Genomic DNA, 13038 nt, shown 5'->3' with positions numbered 1-13038 from the left:
AGTTCATCAGCTGCATTGGTCAAAGGCAAAATGATCCAAGATTAGACCAGAAATAGATCCCACTTGTGACCGATGTAAGCAGGCTCCTGATACTTTATTACACATGTTTTGGACATGCCTGAAATTGACAGATTTATGGATATCACTTTTGAGACGTTTTCTATGATACTGGAGAGACCTATAGAACCTTCTGCCTTTATTGTATTATTCGGAGTGCACCACATGAGGCACTGTTGGAGCATGGGGGCGGGGAATCGTTCTCCACATTTAATGTCAGTTTCATTGTGAACTTTACCCCACAACAGAAGCACGCGAGGGAGTTCCATAACTTCCATTTAATGTTTCCATTTAAGCGGAGCTCCAGACCCAACAGCTGAGCATTCGTGCAACCCTTAACTCACTAGATACGGTTTTCCATAAGCAAAGTCAACTTTAGAGTGGAGTTTAAACCACCTCTGCCGAGTGAATGTATCGATTTAAATGGTTTTGCAGTGCGTTTATCGCAGTTATTTCTTGATGCGCATCAGTTCTCGTGTTCCCTCACCTTGAAGAGCAGAAGCAGTCAGCCACAGCTGTTTCAATACCCACACACATGAAAACACTATTTAAATGTCAAATCAGTCAAAATACAACAATGTGACTTTGAACACTAAGTGGGCAAGAGAGAGGGGTAGGGAATTGCATGTCTGTTTGATTGTACCGCACTGCATATCACCCTCAACGCCTCTCTCTCCCTCTCAGTCAAGAGAATGAAAACCAAAGGGAAGAGCAAAGAGAGGTGGCTTATGGGAAAAAAACTAAAGCTGCCCCTAAATGACTCTCTCTCTCTCTCTCTCTCTCTCTCTCTCTCTCTCTCTCTCTCTCTCTCTCTCTCTCTCTCTCTCTCTCTCTCTCTCTCTCTCTCTCTCTCTCTCTCTCTCTCTCTCTCTCTCTCTCTCTCTCTCTCTCTCTCTCTCTCTCTCAGCCCTGTCGCAGACTAATCCTAGATAATGAACAGACTTAAACCACAAAACCTTTAATGACCGCATCAGACGTTCCATCCCAGGCCATCTTGGTTTAAAGCCAATAACAAGACCTTTTCTTTACGGTCAACAACAGCTGCTGTATCAACCTGCGTACATGCATGCTTGTGTAGGCTTGTACGCATAGTGTGTGTGCATGTGACTGTGTGCATTTGTACTGTACCTATGTGTGCATAGGTGCGTACATATTTGCATGTATAAATGGGTGCATGGGTATGTGCGCCACGCATGAATGCCTGTCTGAGTGTGTCGAGATCAGACAGTGACCAACGTGTTCAATGAGGTCAGTTACCCCCACCCCCACCCCCACCGACTACCCCTCCCTGGGGTCTTGGGATGAAATGGATTGGTTCTAAATAAAGTAGTGTGATTCAGGACAGGACGAGGGGGGGGGGGGAGCCGCGAGTGCACCTGTGTGCAGTGGGTAGGCAGGCACCTTACAGCTGACATGCATTCATGGGCATCAAAGCAGCAGAAAGCAGCACCTGCGCTCAGACAGGACCCTGGACGGACGGGAGCAACTACGCAGAACAGTCCACCGCGGTGTCACGGGGAGGAGGAGGAGGGGAAAGAGAAGGAAGTGGGGTGAGCATGGTAAACGCTGACGTGCTGCGCGCTGATGTCTGTGGCGGAGCTACAAAGAGGAACAGAACCGAATAGAGCTGCTCCCCCGATATGACACGCTACTGAAGTTTCAACAACCCACACAGCATTCTGCATGAGAAACCAAGTGGCCAGGTGCAACATCAAACATTCAACACAGATATCATTTGAAATAGACCAAGGTGACCATCATGCTATGAATGTATGAATTTGCCAGACGGTCAGGTCGTTGTACTCACCTACAGACTTGATAACTGGAGAGGGAGAGAGGGAGGGAGAGAGGGAGAGAGGGGAGAGAGGGAGAGAGAGAGAGAGAGAGAGAGAGAGAGAGAGAGAGAGAGAGAGAGAGAGAGAGAGAGAGGGAGATGAGGGAGAGAGAGAGAGAGAGAGAGAGAGAGAGAGAGAGAGAGAGAGAGAGAGAGGGAGAGGGAGAGAGAGAGAGAGAGAGAGAGAGAGAGCGCAGACTCTGGTGATCTGCTGCATTAAAGCCAGTGTAATGATATGTAAAGGTCTCAGTCTAGCACGGCCGGCACAGCTGGCCCCAGAGAGGTACTTCTTAAGGGTGAGAGGGATGTTAAAGCGCATCGTCAAATAGCTTATAAAATCTTAATGCAGTTTAGGGACGGCGCTCTCTAAAGAAAACAAAACATTATCGACAACAACAGGGCATAAACAGAGTGGCCATCAGACACGGATAAGCATGCACTACACACACACACACACACACACACACACACACACACACACACACACACACACACACACACACACACACACACACCATTATCTGTGAATCTCAGTAAGTGTGTGTAAGGCGGAGGAACGTGGGTCTCTCAGTAATAGCGGTGTAGAGTATATTGAGCGTCAGCTCCCACTGACGCAGGGGCAGGAGGTCTGAATAGAGAGAGGGCAGGGGGGGGGAGACTCTGATGGGGTAAACACATTGAAAACAGACCCCATGAAGCAGCGGATGAAAAGGAAAGAGAGAGAGACGAGAGCGAGAGAGCTTGAGGAGAGATCAGCGGGGCTGAGGATGGGGGAGTGATGGGGCTGAGGATGGGAGAGTGAAGGGGCTGAGGATGGGGGAGTGATGGGGCTGAGGATGGGGGAGTGATGGGGCTGAGGATGGGGGAGTGATGGAGAAAGGATGGGGTGTACACACAGTCCTCCTCTCCTATGGATATTTACCTACGAGAAATCCACGTCTTCTTGGGCCTGCCTGATTTTCTCCCAAGGCTTGAATATCTTCTGTGGCTCTTCATCTCTCCATCTACACCCCTCTATCACTCTTTCCCTCAACCCCTTTTCTCCGTTAGCCAGCCACCCCCCCCCCCCCACCCCACCCCAATGATAAAGTGCCCCAGGAGCTTGTTACAGCGTGTTAAGATATCGGCTCAGCTCGGATCAGCACAGTCAACAGGGCTGCCGATGACGTCGCCACGCAATGTCTCGAATACCGGGTCGTGAGCGCTGCAAACCATCAAAGAGGACCGGGGCGGGCATCTAGGCCGCCTCGTCGTCGCTCTCACTGCAACGCATGACAAGCAAAATCCCCTCAAGGTAAAGAGTCGCTCTGGGAGCTTAGCAAGAACCCTGCTACGGGTGTATAGAGGAGATATGTACGGAAGGTGTAATTGTCATCGACGCAAACAGCCTTATCCGCTACAGAGTTAGCTGGAGGTAAGAGAGATGAGGTAGGCAGGGAGGAAGGGAGGAAGAAATAAAGAGAGAGACACAATAGGATTTCATCCACTCTAAAAAGGTACAGAATCTTCACAGGTGAACAGGATGCACGCTTGTGTGTGTGTGTGTGTGTGTGTGTGTGTGTGTGTGTGTGTGTGTGTGTGTGTGTGTGTGTGTGTGTGTGTGTGTGTGTGTGTGTGTGTGTGTGTGTGTGTGTGTGTGTGTGTGTGTGTGTGTGTGTGTGCGCGTGTGCGCGTGTGTGTGTGTGTGCTTAATTATGAGAGGCTGTGGCTGTGTGACGCTAGTGTTGGCGCCGCGCTGAGCGGAGATCTTAGTGCAGAGATACCAAACCATCAAAGCCTTTACTGTCCCTCGGCAAGGACCGGCCTGGAAAATCACGTTTCACCCCTCTCTCCTAAAATGACACACTCACACACACACACACACACACACACACACACACACACACACACACACACACCCTCGTGGCAACAATGACAGCACAGTTCCAGCGACCTCACCTCAACTCCCAAATCCTACTTTTAGCAAACTCTGATTTCCCACTCCTAAGCCATAGTAAGACGTTCGCGTCGGATTCCCTCAAGGGAGAATGTGAAGCTTAAAGCAGACATCTAGGGAGATTGAATGGCTAGTCATGGCCCTATGGCCCTGAAACTAACTCAGAACACATAGGCAGGGGGGGGGGGGACGTTCGGACGGACAAGGCCAGCAAAATAACCTACCTCTGTTTGACTTCAACACAAACTTTGCGGTTGACAATGACATGCAGCAGAAACAGGGCGCTGTGCTCCGTAGCTCTGTCACCGAACAGAAAGCTAGCTATTACGTCTAGCAGACGGATTTAATACCTTTAGAGGTATCTATGTTTAATTCATGAGTGTTCTTAGTGGAGCGTATGTTGGTCTGCATCGCAGCGGTCCCCCTCGCACTCTGACTACAGAGCGAGAACTGGTCATGAAAAACAGGATTATAACAGGGGATGTAAATAAACCTGAGTCACATTAAGATATTCCCTAATCTGTGTAAGGGATTAGCTGATGATAGCCTGTCAGGCGCTGGGGAGATCAAATGGAAACAAAACAACAGAGCGAACAAGACGGAGAGAGGAAGAGAAAATAGGATTTTTGTGCCGGGAGTTTGACTTTGAACAATATGTCAGTTTGCGCAGGCAGAGAGGAGTTGTGGTGAGGTGCAATGTCGGGCCACGGCAGAGAGGAAAATCCGGCTTGACGGTAAACAAGGTAATCAGAGGAAAGAAAAGAAACCACATATTCCCCTGGTTACACCCTTCTCTCACTGGGCTTTGGAGGGAGGGGGAGGGGAGGGGGGGGGGGAATAAGGAAAGGTTAGAGAGAGAAAGAGAGGTTTTTATGAGGGCTCCACTACTGTCCAACACAATTCTGCTGTCCATCATTGTTACCTCAAAGCCTGAGAAAACGCTGACGCAAGTTGATAAAAGGTGGTTCACATTGACCCTTGCAGGTAAACACTCTAGTCGGGGTTTCCTGAATTGGGTTGCGTGGGTGCACATTTGGGTGTGCAGCTGATTCAAAGAACCGACTCATCATCAAGTTTTGATGATTTGAATCAGCTGTGTAGCGCCAGGGCAAAAAAACAAAACGTGCACCCAGGGGGAGCCCCCCAGGATCAGGGTTTGGGGAACTCTACACTAGAGGAGACTGCATCTCCTCTACTCTCCATGTCAGTAGCCTGTGGCCGGTTGGCCAGGTCAACCATGTGTCTATTGGTGGAAAGAGCAGCCTGATTGACAGGCCCAAAAGACAAACCTTTATGTTAACGCCTTGACTGCCTGTGACACCAGTCTACCAGTCTACCGTGCTCCAGGCTCTGCCTGTGACACCAGTCTACCAGTCTACCGTGCTCCAGGCTCTGCCTGTGACACCAGTCTACCAGTCTACCGTGCTCCAGGCTCTGCCTGTGACACCAGTCTACCAGTCTACCGTGCTCCAGGCTCTGCCTGTGACACCAGTCTACCAGTCTACCGTGCTCCAGGCTCTGCCTGTGACACCAGTCTACCAGTCTACCGTGCTCCAGGCTCTGCCTGTGACACCAGTCTACCAGTCTGCCTGTGATATTCACATTTGCTCCTCTATCTGTGTGTGTGTGTGTGTGTGTGTGTGTGTGTGTGTGTGTGTGTGTGTGTGTGTGTGTGTGTGTGTGTGTGTGTGTGTGTGTGTGTGTGTGTGTGTGTGTGTGTGTGTGTGTGTGTGTGTGTGTGTGTGTGTGTGTCTCTCTCTACCCTCATTTCCCCTCTCTTCTTCTCCGTCGCTCTCGGTCTCACTTTGTTTGTCTCACCTCTGTTTCTCCTCTCTCTCTCCAGCCATCTCTCTCCCTTTTGTCGCTCTCTCTCCCCTTCCCCGCTCTCCCTCCGTATATACCGCTTTGCTGTGCCACTGCCAGTATGACCCAGGTTTCTCTCCTGTGGCAGGGACCATTCTCATTAGTACGCAGACAGCCCATAAAGGCCCGTGAAATATTCTCCCCCCAGCACAGACCCACAGCCCTATAAATCACCTCAACCTCCACAGCCACAGAGCAGCCCACTGGCAAATCAATGGCAGGCTAGAGACCCAAGCACTCACGTGCAATCCATAGGGGCCGATTGGGGTGACGGGACAGAGGGGGGGGGGGGGGGGGGGGGGAATAGGCTAGAGGAAAGGTTGAGGGAGGAGGGATTGAGGGAGTAGAAAGGAGGATTAGAGGTGGAGTGGTACAGTGGAGAGAGGGTAGAGAGTGGAGAGGAGGGAGAGCGGGAGGGGGGAGTGGGGAGGGAGGGAGGGAGGGAGGGAGGGAGGGAGGGAGGGAGGGAGGGAGGGAGGGAGGGAGGGAGGGAGGGAGGGAGGGAGGGAGGGAGGGAGGGAGGGAGGGAGGGAGGGAGGGAGGGAGAGAAGTGGGTTGGGGGAGAGAGGATAGAGGGGTGAAATCAGTGAAAGGAGTGAGAGTGTAGATAAGGAGGGAGGGCGTGGAGAGAGTGAAGAAGGGAGAGAGGAGGAAGAGAGAGAGAGAGAGAGAGAGAGAGAGAGAGAGAGCATCCTGTTGATGATGAATGTGTCCTCGTGGAGAATGCGACAGAGATATAGAGAGAGCTAGAGGCTTCACAGCTCCCTGAATCGCTTTTCCTTTTCCCATAATATTTGAGATGGTGAAAAGCACAGAGAGAGTAATGATCTTCTCTGTCCTCAGGCAGACACACAGACGGCCCACTCGCGCTCTCTCTCTCTCTCTCTCTCTCTCTCTCTCACACACACCGAGCGAGACACACACTCGCCTCTCAAGCTCTCACCCGCTGAGACACACACTAATTGGATTATAACTATGCAAATGGACAGTGTGAACTACACACACACACACACACACACACACAAACACACAGGGTCTGTAGATCCCATAGCCTCTCTTAAATTCCGTCCGAATTACAATACACACCGTGTCAATACAAGGCCATTATTCTAACAGTCCCACACTCAACAGCAGCAGTGAGTGAGAGAGAGAGACAGGACAACCAGACCCGGACCCATATAGACCCGGGCGGGTCCAGACCCGGTCTGAATGAGGGAAAGGCAATTTTTCTGCTACTTTATAAACTGAAGCTATTATTGTAGAAGCTAGCTGAGGCATAGAAGAACCGAGGAGCTCGAGTCGGTGGGGGAGGGGCCGTACAGCGTGCGCGCATGTGTGTGTGTGTGTGTGTGTGTGTGTGTGTGTGTGAGAGTAGCAGGCAACGGGAAGGAGGGAGAGAGAGACAGCAGCAACGAAGCCGACACGCACTAGTTACTAACTTGTAGCTGCCAAAGCTAGGTTAAGTATCATCCAATCTGATTACATAGCACCTGTTCTGACTGCATCAAACCCGAGAAGTGAAGCTCGCTGGGTAGGCTAATTTAGGCTATATAGGCTGCGCTTTCCCCCCCCCATCCTAGCTGCGCAATTACAACAACAGCTCCATTCAGAGTATAAAGTAACAGCCTACCTGTTGGCTATTGGTCGTTGTACCCTATCCTTCTCATTGAACTTTTATTTCTGTCATTTTCATTCCATCATCCTTGATTTCCTAACGTGCTTGCCAAGGCACACACAGAGCCAGAGGCTATTGCCGCTTTGATGTCTTGTGATTGGGTCGACAACAACAAGCTACACGCGCCCCTGTCGTGAAAATCCTGCGCAGCGGCATAAGAGACCATTTTCTCTCTCTCTCTCTCTCTCTACACTGCAGCAGTCGCATTCGGATCTGTACGGGTCCTTACCGGCAAAGCAGTTATAATTACTAATACTCGAGACCAGTGACAATCAAATTAGATCCGAGGGACAACTACAGAATTTCAGACCCAGCCCGGTCGGGTCCCGGGTGGTCGGGTCCCGGGTAATCGGGTGAAACCCGTGAAGACCTCGACCTTAAGGCCACAACTGAACTCTACTATAATTCAATAACACTACTGCAACACCCAAACCCATTCACAAGAGGAAGGTATTGGCACTGTAGTAGAACATGATACTATTGAAGACAGCTATTCTGGGGGGGGGGGGGGGTCAGTTCTGCTTCAAATGTGGTTTGGGATACCGAGAGGAAAGCATCCTCTCCTCAATAATGACAGGACCAGGGATAGTAGTGCAACGGGGGGGACGATGCTGTGACTGCACACAAACAGGTAGACATGCAGGAAACAAGGTAGCTCAGCTTGACATTCCGGTGCAGCGCTACTGTAGGTGGACATGGCTCCTATACTACCCGTCTCTGCGTGTGACTGAAGTATCCAGCTATCCTGCCGCAGTGTGTGTCCCAGCACAATCTGGAGTCTATTCCTTCGCACCTGCTGCCCACATAAAACCTTTTTTTGTTTTCTCCTAGACAGACACCCACTTTGGGAGGCGTGTGTGCGAGCATGCACTCGTGCCAGCACGTGTGTGCGTGTACTTGTGTGCGAGCGGGCTAAATGCCAGGGCTGACTCGTACGACACCAGTCTCTGTTCAACACACACACACACACACACACACACATTTCTACTGCCATGATGTTTTTACTGCCAGCTACAATGAGGACTCATGTCAGCTCTGACCTAGAGCTAGCGTGGGTGTGAGACGTGCAGCCTCCATGCATGCCTCTACTCTTCTCTGTACTGAAGAGCTCTAACGCATACAGAGCGTACCAGCCTTTGAAAATAGTTGGGTAGGTTTCATCGGTCTGAGTGGTAACACAGGATTCCTACAGGGTCAGGGTAAATTGATGCAGACCCTGCCCTTTGACCTGATGTGTTGCCATTAAAGTATGACCCCAAAATGGGCTGTTGTCGTAAAGCAGGGCTCTCCAACCCTGTTCCTGGAGAGCTACCGTCCTGTAGGTTTTCGCTCCGACCCTAATCTAGCACACCTGATTCTAATAATTAGCTGGCTGATGAGTTGAATCAGGTTAGTTACAACTGGGGTTGGAGCGAAAACCTACAGGAGGTTAGCTCTCCAGGATGTTTCCTTGCATGTCTGAGTCCAGGGTATGATGTGATGTTTGGCATTTCTCCTGGCATTACTGTGTGCGCGCGTGTTCGTTTGCCTGGGCCGAGCTTTACCCACAGCGAGAGGCGTGAAATGTGCGTTTTATGTCTAATCTGTGGACAGCTCTTCCCTGGCTACAATAGAGTAGGTCTCTGTCTCAGACACACTCAGTTCTATTGTGTTCCTGTGAGACTGAGACCGGAGCAGGGGCTGAGACTGGGCCAGACAGTGGGGGGGGGGCATCTGTTTCACACCAGGAGGATAAATAAAACCCTTGCATAACTGGCATCATCCGATATCATTCAGAGCGGCCTTGTTTAGAAAACTGTTTTAAAGTTCAAATTCAACTAAATACCCAGGGTTGATCTTGTATTGAATTGTACTGCACTGAAATAACCCAGACAAAGTTTGAATCTTTTTCTATGTTTTATGTGTCTCTCTATGTCTGTGTGTCTACACACACACCTGATAAGGAGGGGTGTGGACTCCCTCCCCTCTCTGTCTCTCGGGGCAACAGGAGCGGAATCCCCTCTGAGGCTGGTGTGAACGACACTGGGAGAAAAGAGGGAATTGCAGGAGAGGAGGGAGGGATGAGGAGAGACACGCACCAAATACACCCAATCTAGCAGCATGTATTCTAATACTGGAGAAGGCTTGTGGGTAATCCCTGTGGAGAGGGACAGGGGCCTGGCACTGAGACTGAGACAGAGACGGATCATATTGGCAGTGGCACAGGAGAAAGGGAGAGAGGTGTGCTGCCTGAGATAGGTGCAGGGCTGCCGGGCCAGGTTACTGGGCTAAGTTAGCTTCTTGGCAGTGTTGTGACCAGGCTTAAGGTGTGAGAGGGGATGGGGTTGGCGAGGCAGGGAGCCCAGAGGTGGTGCGCTGGTTGTAGAGCACCGATTGTTATGGGGCGAGACAAAATGTCAGGGGCCACTGCTGTTCTGGCACATCAGGTTTTGTTTACCAGTATGAATTACTTTGCCCTTCTCTCCAACCCTCCCCTCTCCTCTACCCATGTCCTCTCCTCTGTTCTCATCTCCTTTATTCTCCCCTCTGCTTCTCTCCTCCTCTCTCCCCCGCTCCTGTGTTGTGTTTTTAGCTGGCGATGTGGGGCTTGGGGAGCCACTGCAAGCAGCACTGGCATCTGCTGGAGAGCTTGGCGCACCGCCAGAGGGTATCGCTTTGGCAACCAGTCGTGCCATTGGATTTATCTCCAACCTGTCAGCTGATGCCCTTTGTGGGGGTAAGACAAGTGGGCACAGCCTCCTTGGCTTGGCATGGCGCTGGCACTCTCCGCTCCTCTCTTCCCAGGTTGTCTGCCATGCATGCCTTTCGAAGACCCTGGCATTTTAAAGCACCAGGCATAGCACAGGAGACCTGGGAGGCAGCCCTATGAAATGCCACCCAGCTCTCGTTGGCAAGGGGATACAAGTCCCGAGGAGTAGAGAGGAGGAGTGGGTGAGATGGAGAGAGACAGAAAAAGAGAGCGAGAGCGACAAAGGTTGAAATACAGAGAGAAGCTAAGTAGCTTATATGTAGAGGAATGACTAGATAGAGGGAGAGCAGACGGGGAGACAGTCTCTTCCCACTCTGGCGGGCAGGTTTAAAGTCGGGGAACGAGAGGGAGAGCGGGGTCATGTTTGAGATGCTGGTTGTGGGGACCAGCATCTCTGTCATTGACCCGTGTGTGGCACAGTAGGCCTTTTTTTGTAATTGAGGGCACTTCCTTCAAATAACAACAACATCAACTCACTTCCATCAGGACAAAGGCTATGTTGATAGATGTGTTGCACTGCTCATTAAGAAAAACGTATCTCTTTCCCAACGAGTGTTGTCGCCAATAATTATAATCTGTAGCCAATCAATGTTAGACAAGCTTGTAAATGTCACACTATGCATAGGACAACAAGCAGGTGTGCACATACAGTGCTGCTATTGCCTATGACATGTGGAGACAAAAAATCAATTGGCAACTATAACATAACTGTTCATCCAATTAGTTGCGTGGCAAATGCTTAATTGATCATTTGCTGGCTGACTCTTCAAATTGTGTTCATTATGAAAGGCCTAAATCAATTCAAGTACCAATTAAGTCAATTATTGATATCTACAACGCTATCTGTTTCTAGACCATTGTTTTCAATGTGTTCATACAATCATTTTACTATGAAAATAATAGTCAAGTTCCCATCCACTCAGCGGTGGCAATATGAACTCCATATCCACATTACATTGTAAAAACTCCCACCACCTGCTCTGGTGACCCTATGTACAATGAGTATTGATGCCCCCAGGCGCCTCCACAATGCAATGAGGATCACATATATGCTAAAGTATAGTGTCTGCTCATGGACATGTGTTAGGCAGGTGTCAGGCTACTTACGACAGTTTTCTTCATCGCTGTTGTCAGAGCAGTCATCGTCGTCGTCACATCTCCAGAGAGTAGGTATGCACCTTCCGTTCTTGCATTGAAACTGACCCGTTACACAATCAGTATGAGTTCCTGCCGATAAGAACAAGATAAACCCGTAAACAAAACAGTAAAAAAAATGTATATATAGGTTTAGGTTTGGTTACAAAATATAGGTTGTGCGCCAGGGACATGTCACCAATTCATCACAAAACACCCCCGCGGAACGCGCACAACTGTTCTATCTTTGGTAGGAAACATTATTATGAAATTGCTAGATGTTTCATTGATCTAGTGACACAATCAGGTTTTACAGAGTTTCGTTGATACAATGTTGTTGCCACAAGGGTTGGATCCACTGTTACTAAGTGATGTTTTAATTGATGCCGTAATACATTGTTATTAGCCTACAACGCGGTCTGGGGACAAACAGCGTTGATTACTCTCTATGATAAGCACAACATCCATTGAGAACAGAGAGAAAAAAAGCAAGTGTCATTTAACTGGCACGAGGTCTATATGGGAATTATTTACGTCTAATCATTTCAAATTGGAATGCAAAACTATAACTGTTAGACTTTCATGTAACCTAATTGGTGTATAGCCTAACCTATTTTTGTGACTGTTGACAACACCGTAAGAAATGTAATGTAGGCTATAACAGGCTTACAAGCCAACTCAAAATATCCCGCAGATTGAATAAAAAAAATGAACAGCGAGCATGCCCATGTATTGGATCAATGAGGAAATCATGGAAATACTACCCCTTCCACGTAGCCTGCCTTCCACGTAGCCTAGGCTACACGTTGTGTTCAAGCGGAGGTTTAGGCTACCTTCCATATGTCATTCATGCACATGTTGGCTACCTCCCGCGCATTGTCATTTACTAGGCTTGGGTAAAGAACAGTAAAGACTGTTTTCGTGACGTTGTGGAATAAGTACCAACAGCCGAGCACATACAACCTGTTTTAAAATAGTATTTAGTGCAGGTAAACATGTATTTCCTGTTGTGGTGACTATTTGAAAATAAGGAGTGCATCAACGCTATTCTACCTCTACGACGCTTACTGGACACACTGGCCAGTTGAGTTCTGCAACGTCGCTTACCCATTCACCAATTCGTTGTAATGAAAATTCCCTCTCCCGATGATCAATGAGAAAATGTCTTACCTTGGGTGCAGTGGAGCTCCATTAGTAACACATGTAAGAGCATTAGCTTCCCGACGTCTGTCCACATCTTTAAAAGAAGAGGCGATTCGTAGTTGTGTTGTTCATACAAATATACTTAAAGAAGCAAACAAGGCGCTTCCACTCGCTATGCAATGCCACACTGTGCTCGCTTGAGGCTCGGCTCCAGACACCGCTGCCTGCCTGCCTGCCTCAGAAGCAATTTGAATCAATGACGTTTATGGGCGGGATTGAGCCTGCGGTAATGTAGTAAAACTGAACAAGGCATATATATATATATATATATATATATATATATATATATATATATATATATATATATATATATATATATATATCAGTCGATATACAGCTGGCGAAGTGACCCTGCATCTTCAGAATATTTTTAATAATTTCACAGAAGATGTTCTCGATCTGTATATTCACAGGAGATGAAGATGGAGTCTTTACCTATAGCTTAGTAATAACCCAGTAACCAGAATATTTCTGGGTTATTACTAAAATAGTTTTCATTGTGATGTGTGTGGCATTAGCCTACATTGATTATCAGACTAATTGTAATCGGTGATGTCTATCAAACGTATCTCACAACAACATGACAT

General features: G+C 48.8%; 1 protein-coding gene across 2 annotated transcripts in view; it reads right to left on the bottom strand.

Annotated features, from left to right (window-relative positions):
* Positions 1 to 12618, bottom strand: part of LOC106584023 (low-density lipoprotein receptor-related protein 8) — a 271370-nt gene extending 258752 nt beyond the window's left edge. For both annotated transcript variants that reach the window (XM_014168792.3, XM_014168793.3), the window contains exons 1-2: positions 12419 to 12618; positions 11222 to 11341 (exon numbers count right to left, since the gene is read on the bottom strand). In XM_014168792.3, coding sequence (XP_014024267.1) covers positions 11222 to 11341; positions 12419 to 12485 — 187 coding nt within the window. In that variant the 5' untranslated portion in view covers positions 12486 to 12618. The remainder of the gene's footprint in view (positions 1 to 11221; positions 11342 to 12418) is intronic.
* Between the last annotated feature and the right edge of the window lie 420 nt (positions 12619 to 13038).

Source organism: Salmo salar, chromosome 23 (genome assembly GCF_965601325.2).
Source record: "Salmo salar chromosome 23, fSalSal1, whole genome shotgun sequence".
In the NCBI taxonomy this organism is placed as follows: domain Eukaryota; kingdom Metazoa; phylum Chordata; class Actinopteri; order Salmoniformes; family Salmonidae; genus Salmo; species Salmo salar.
This window is presented reverse-complemented; position numbering and strand designations above follow the sequence as displayed.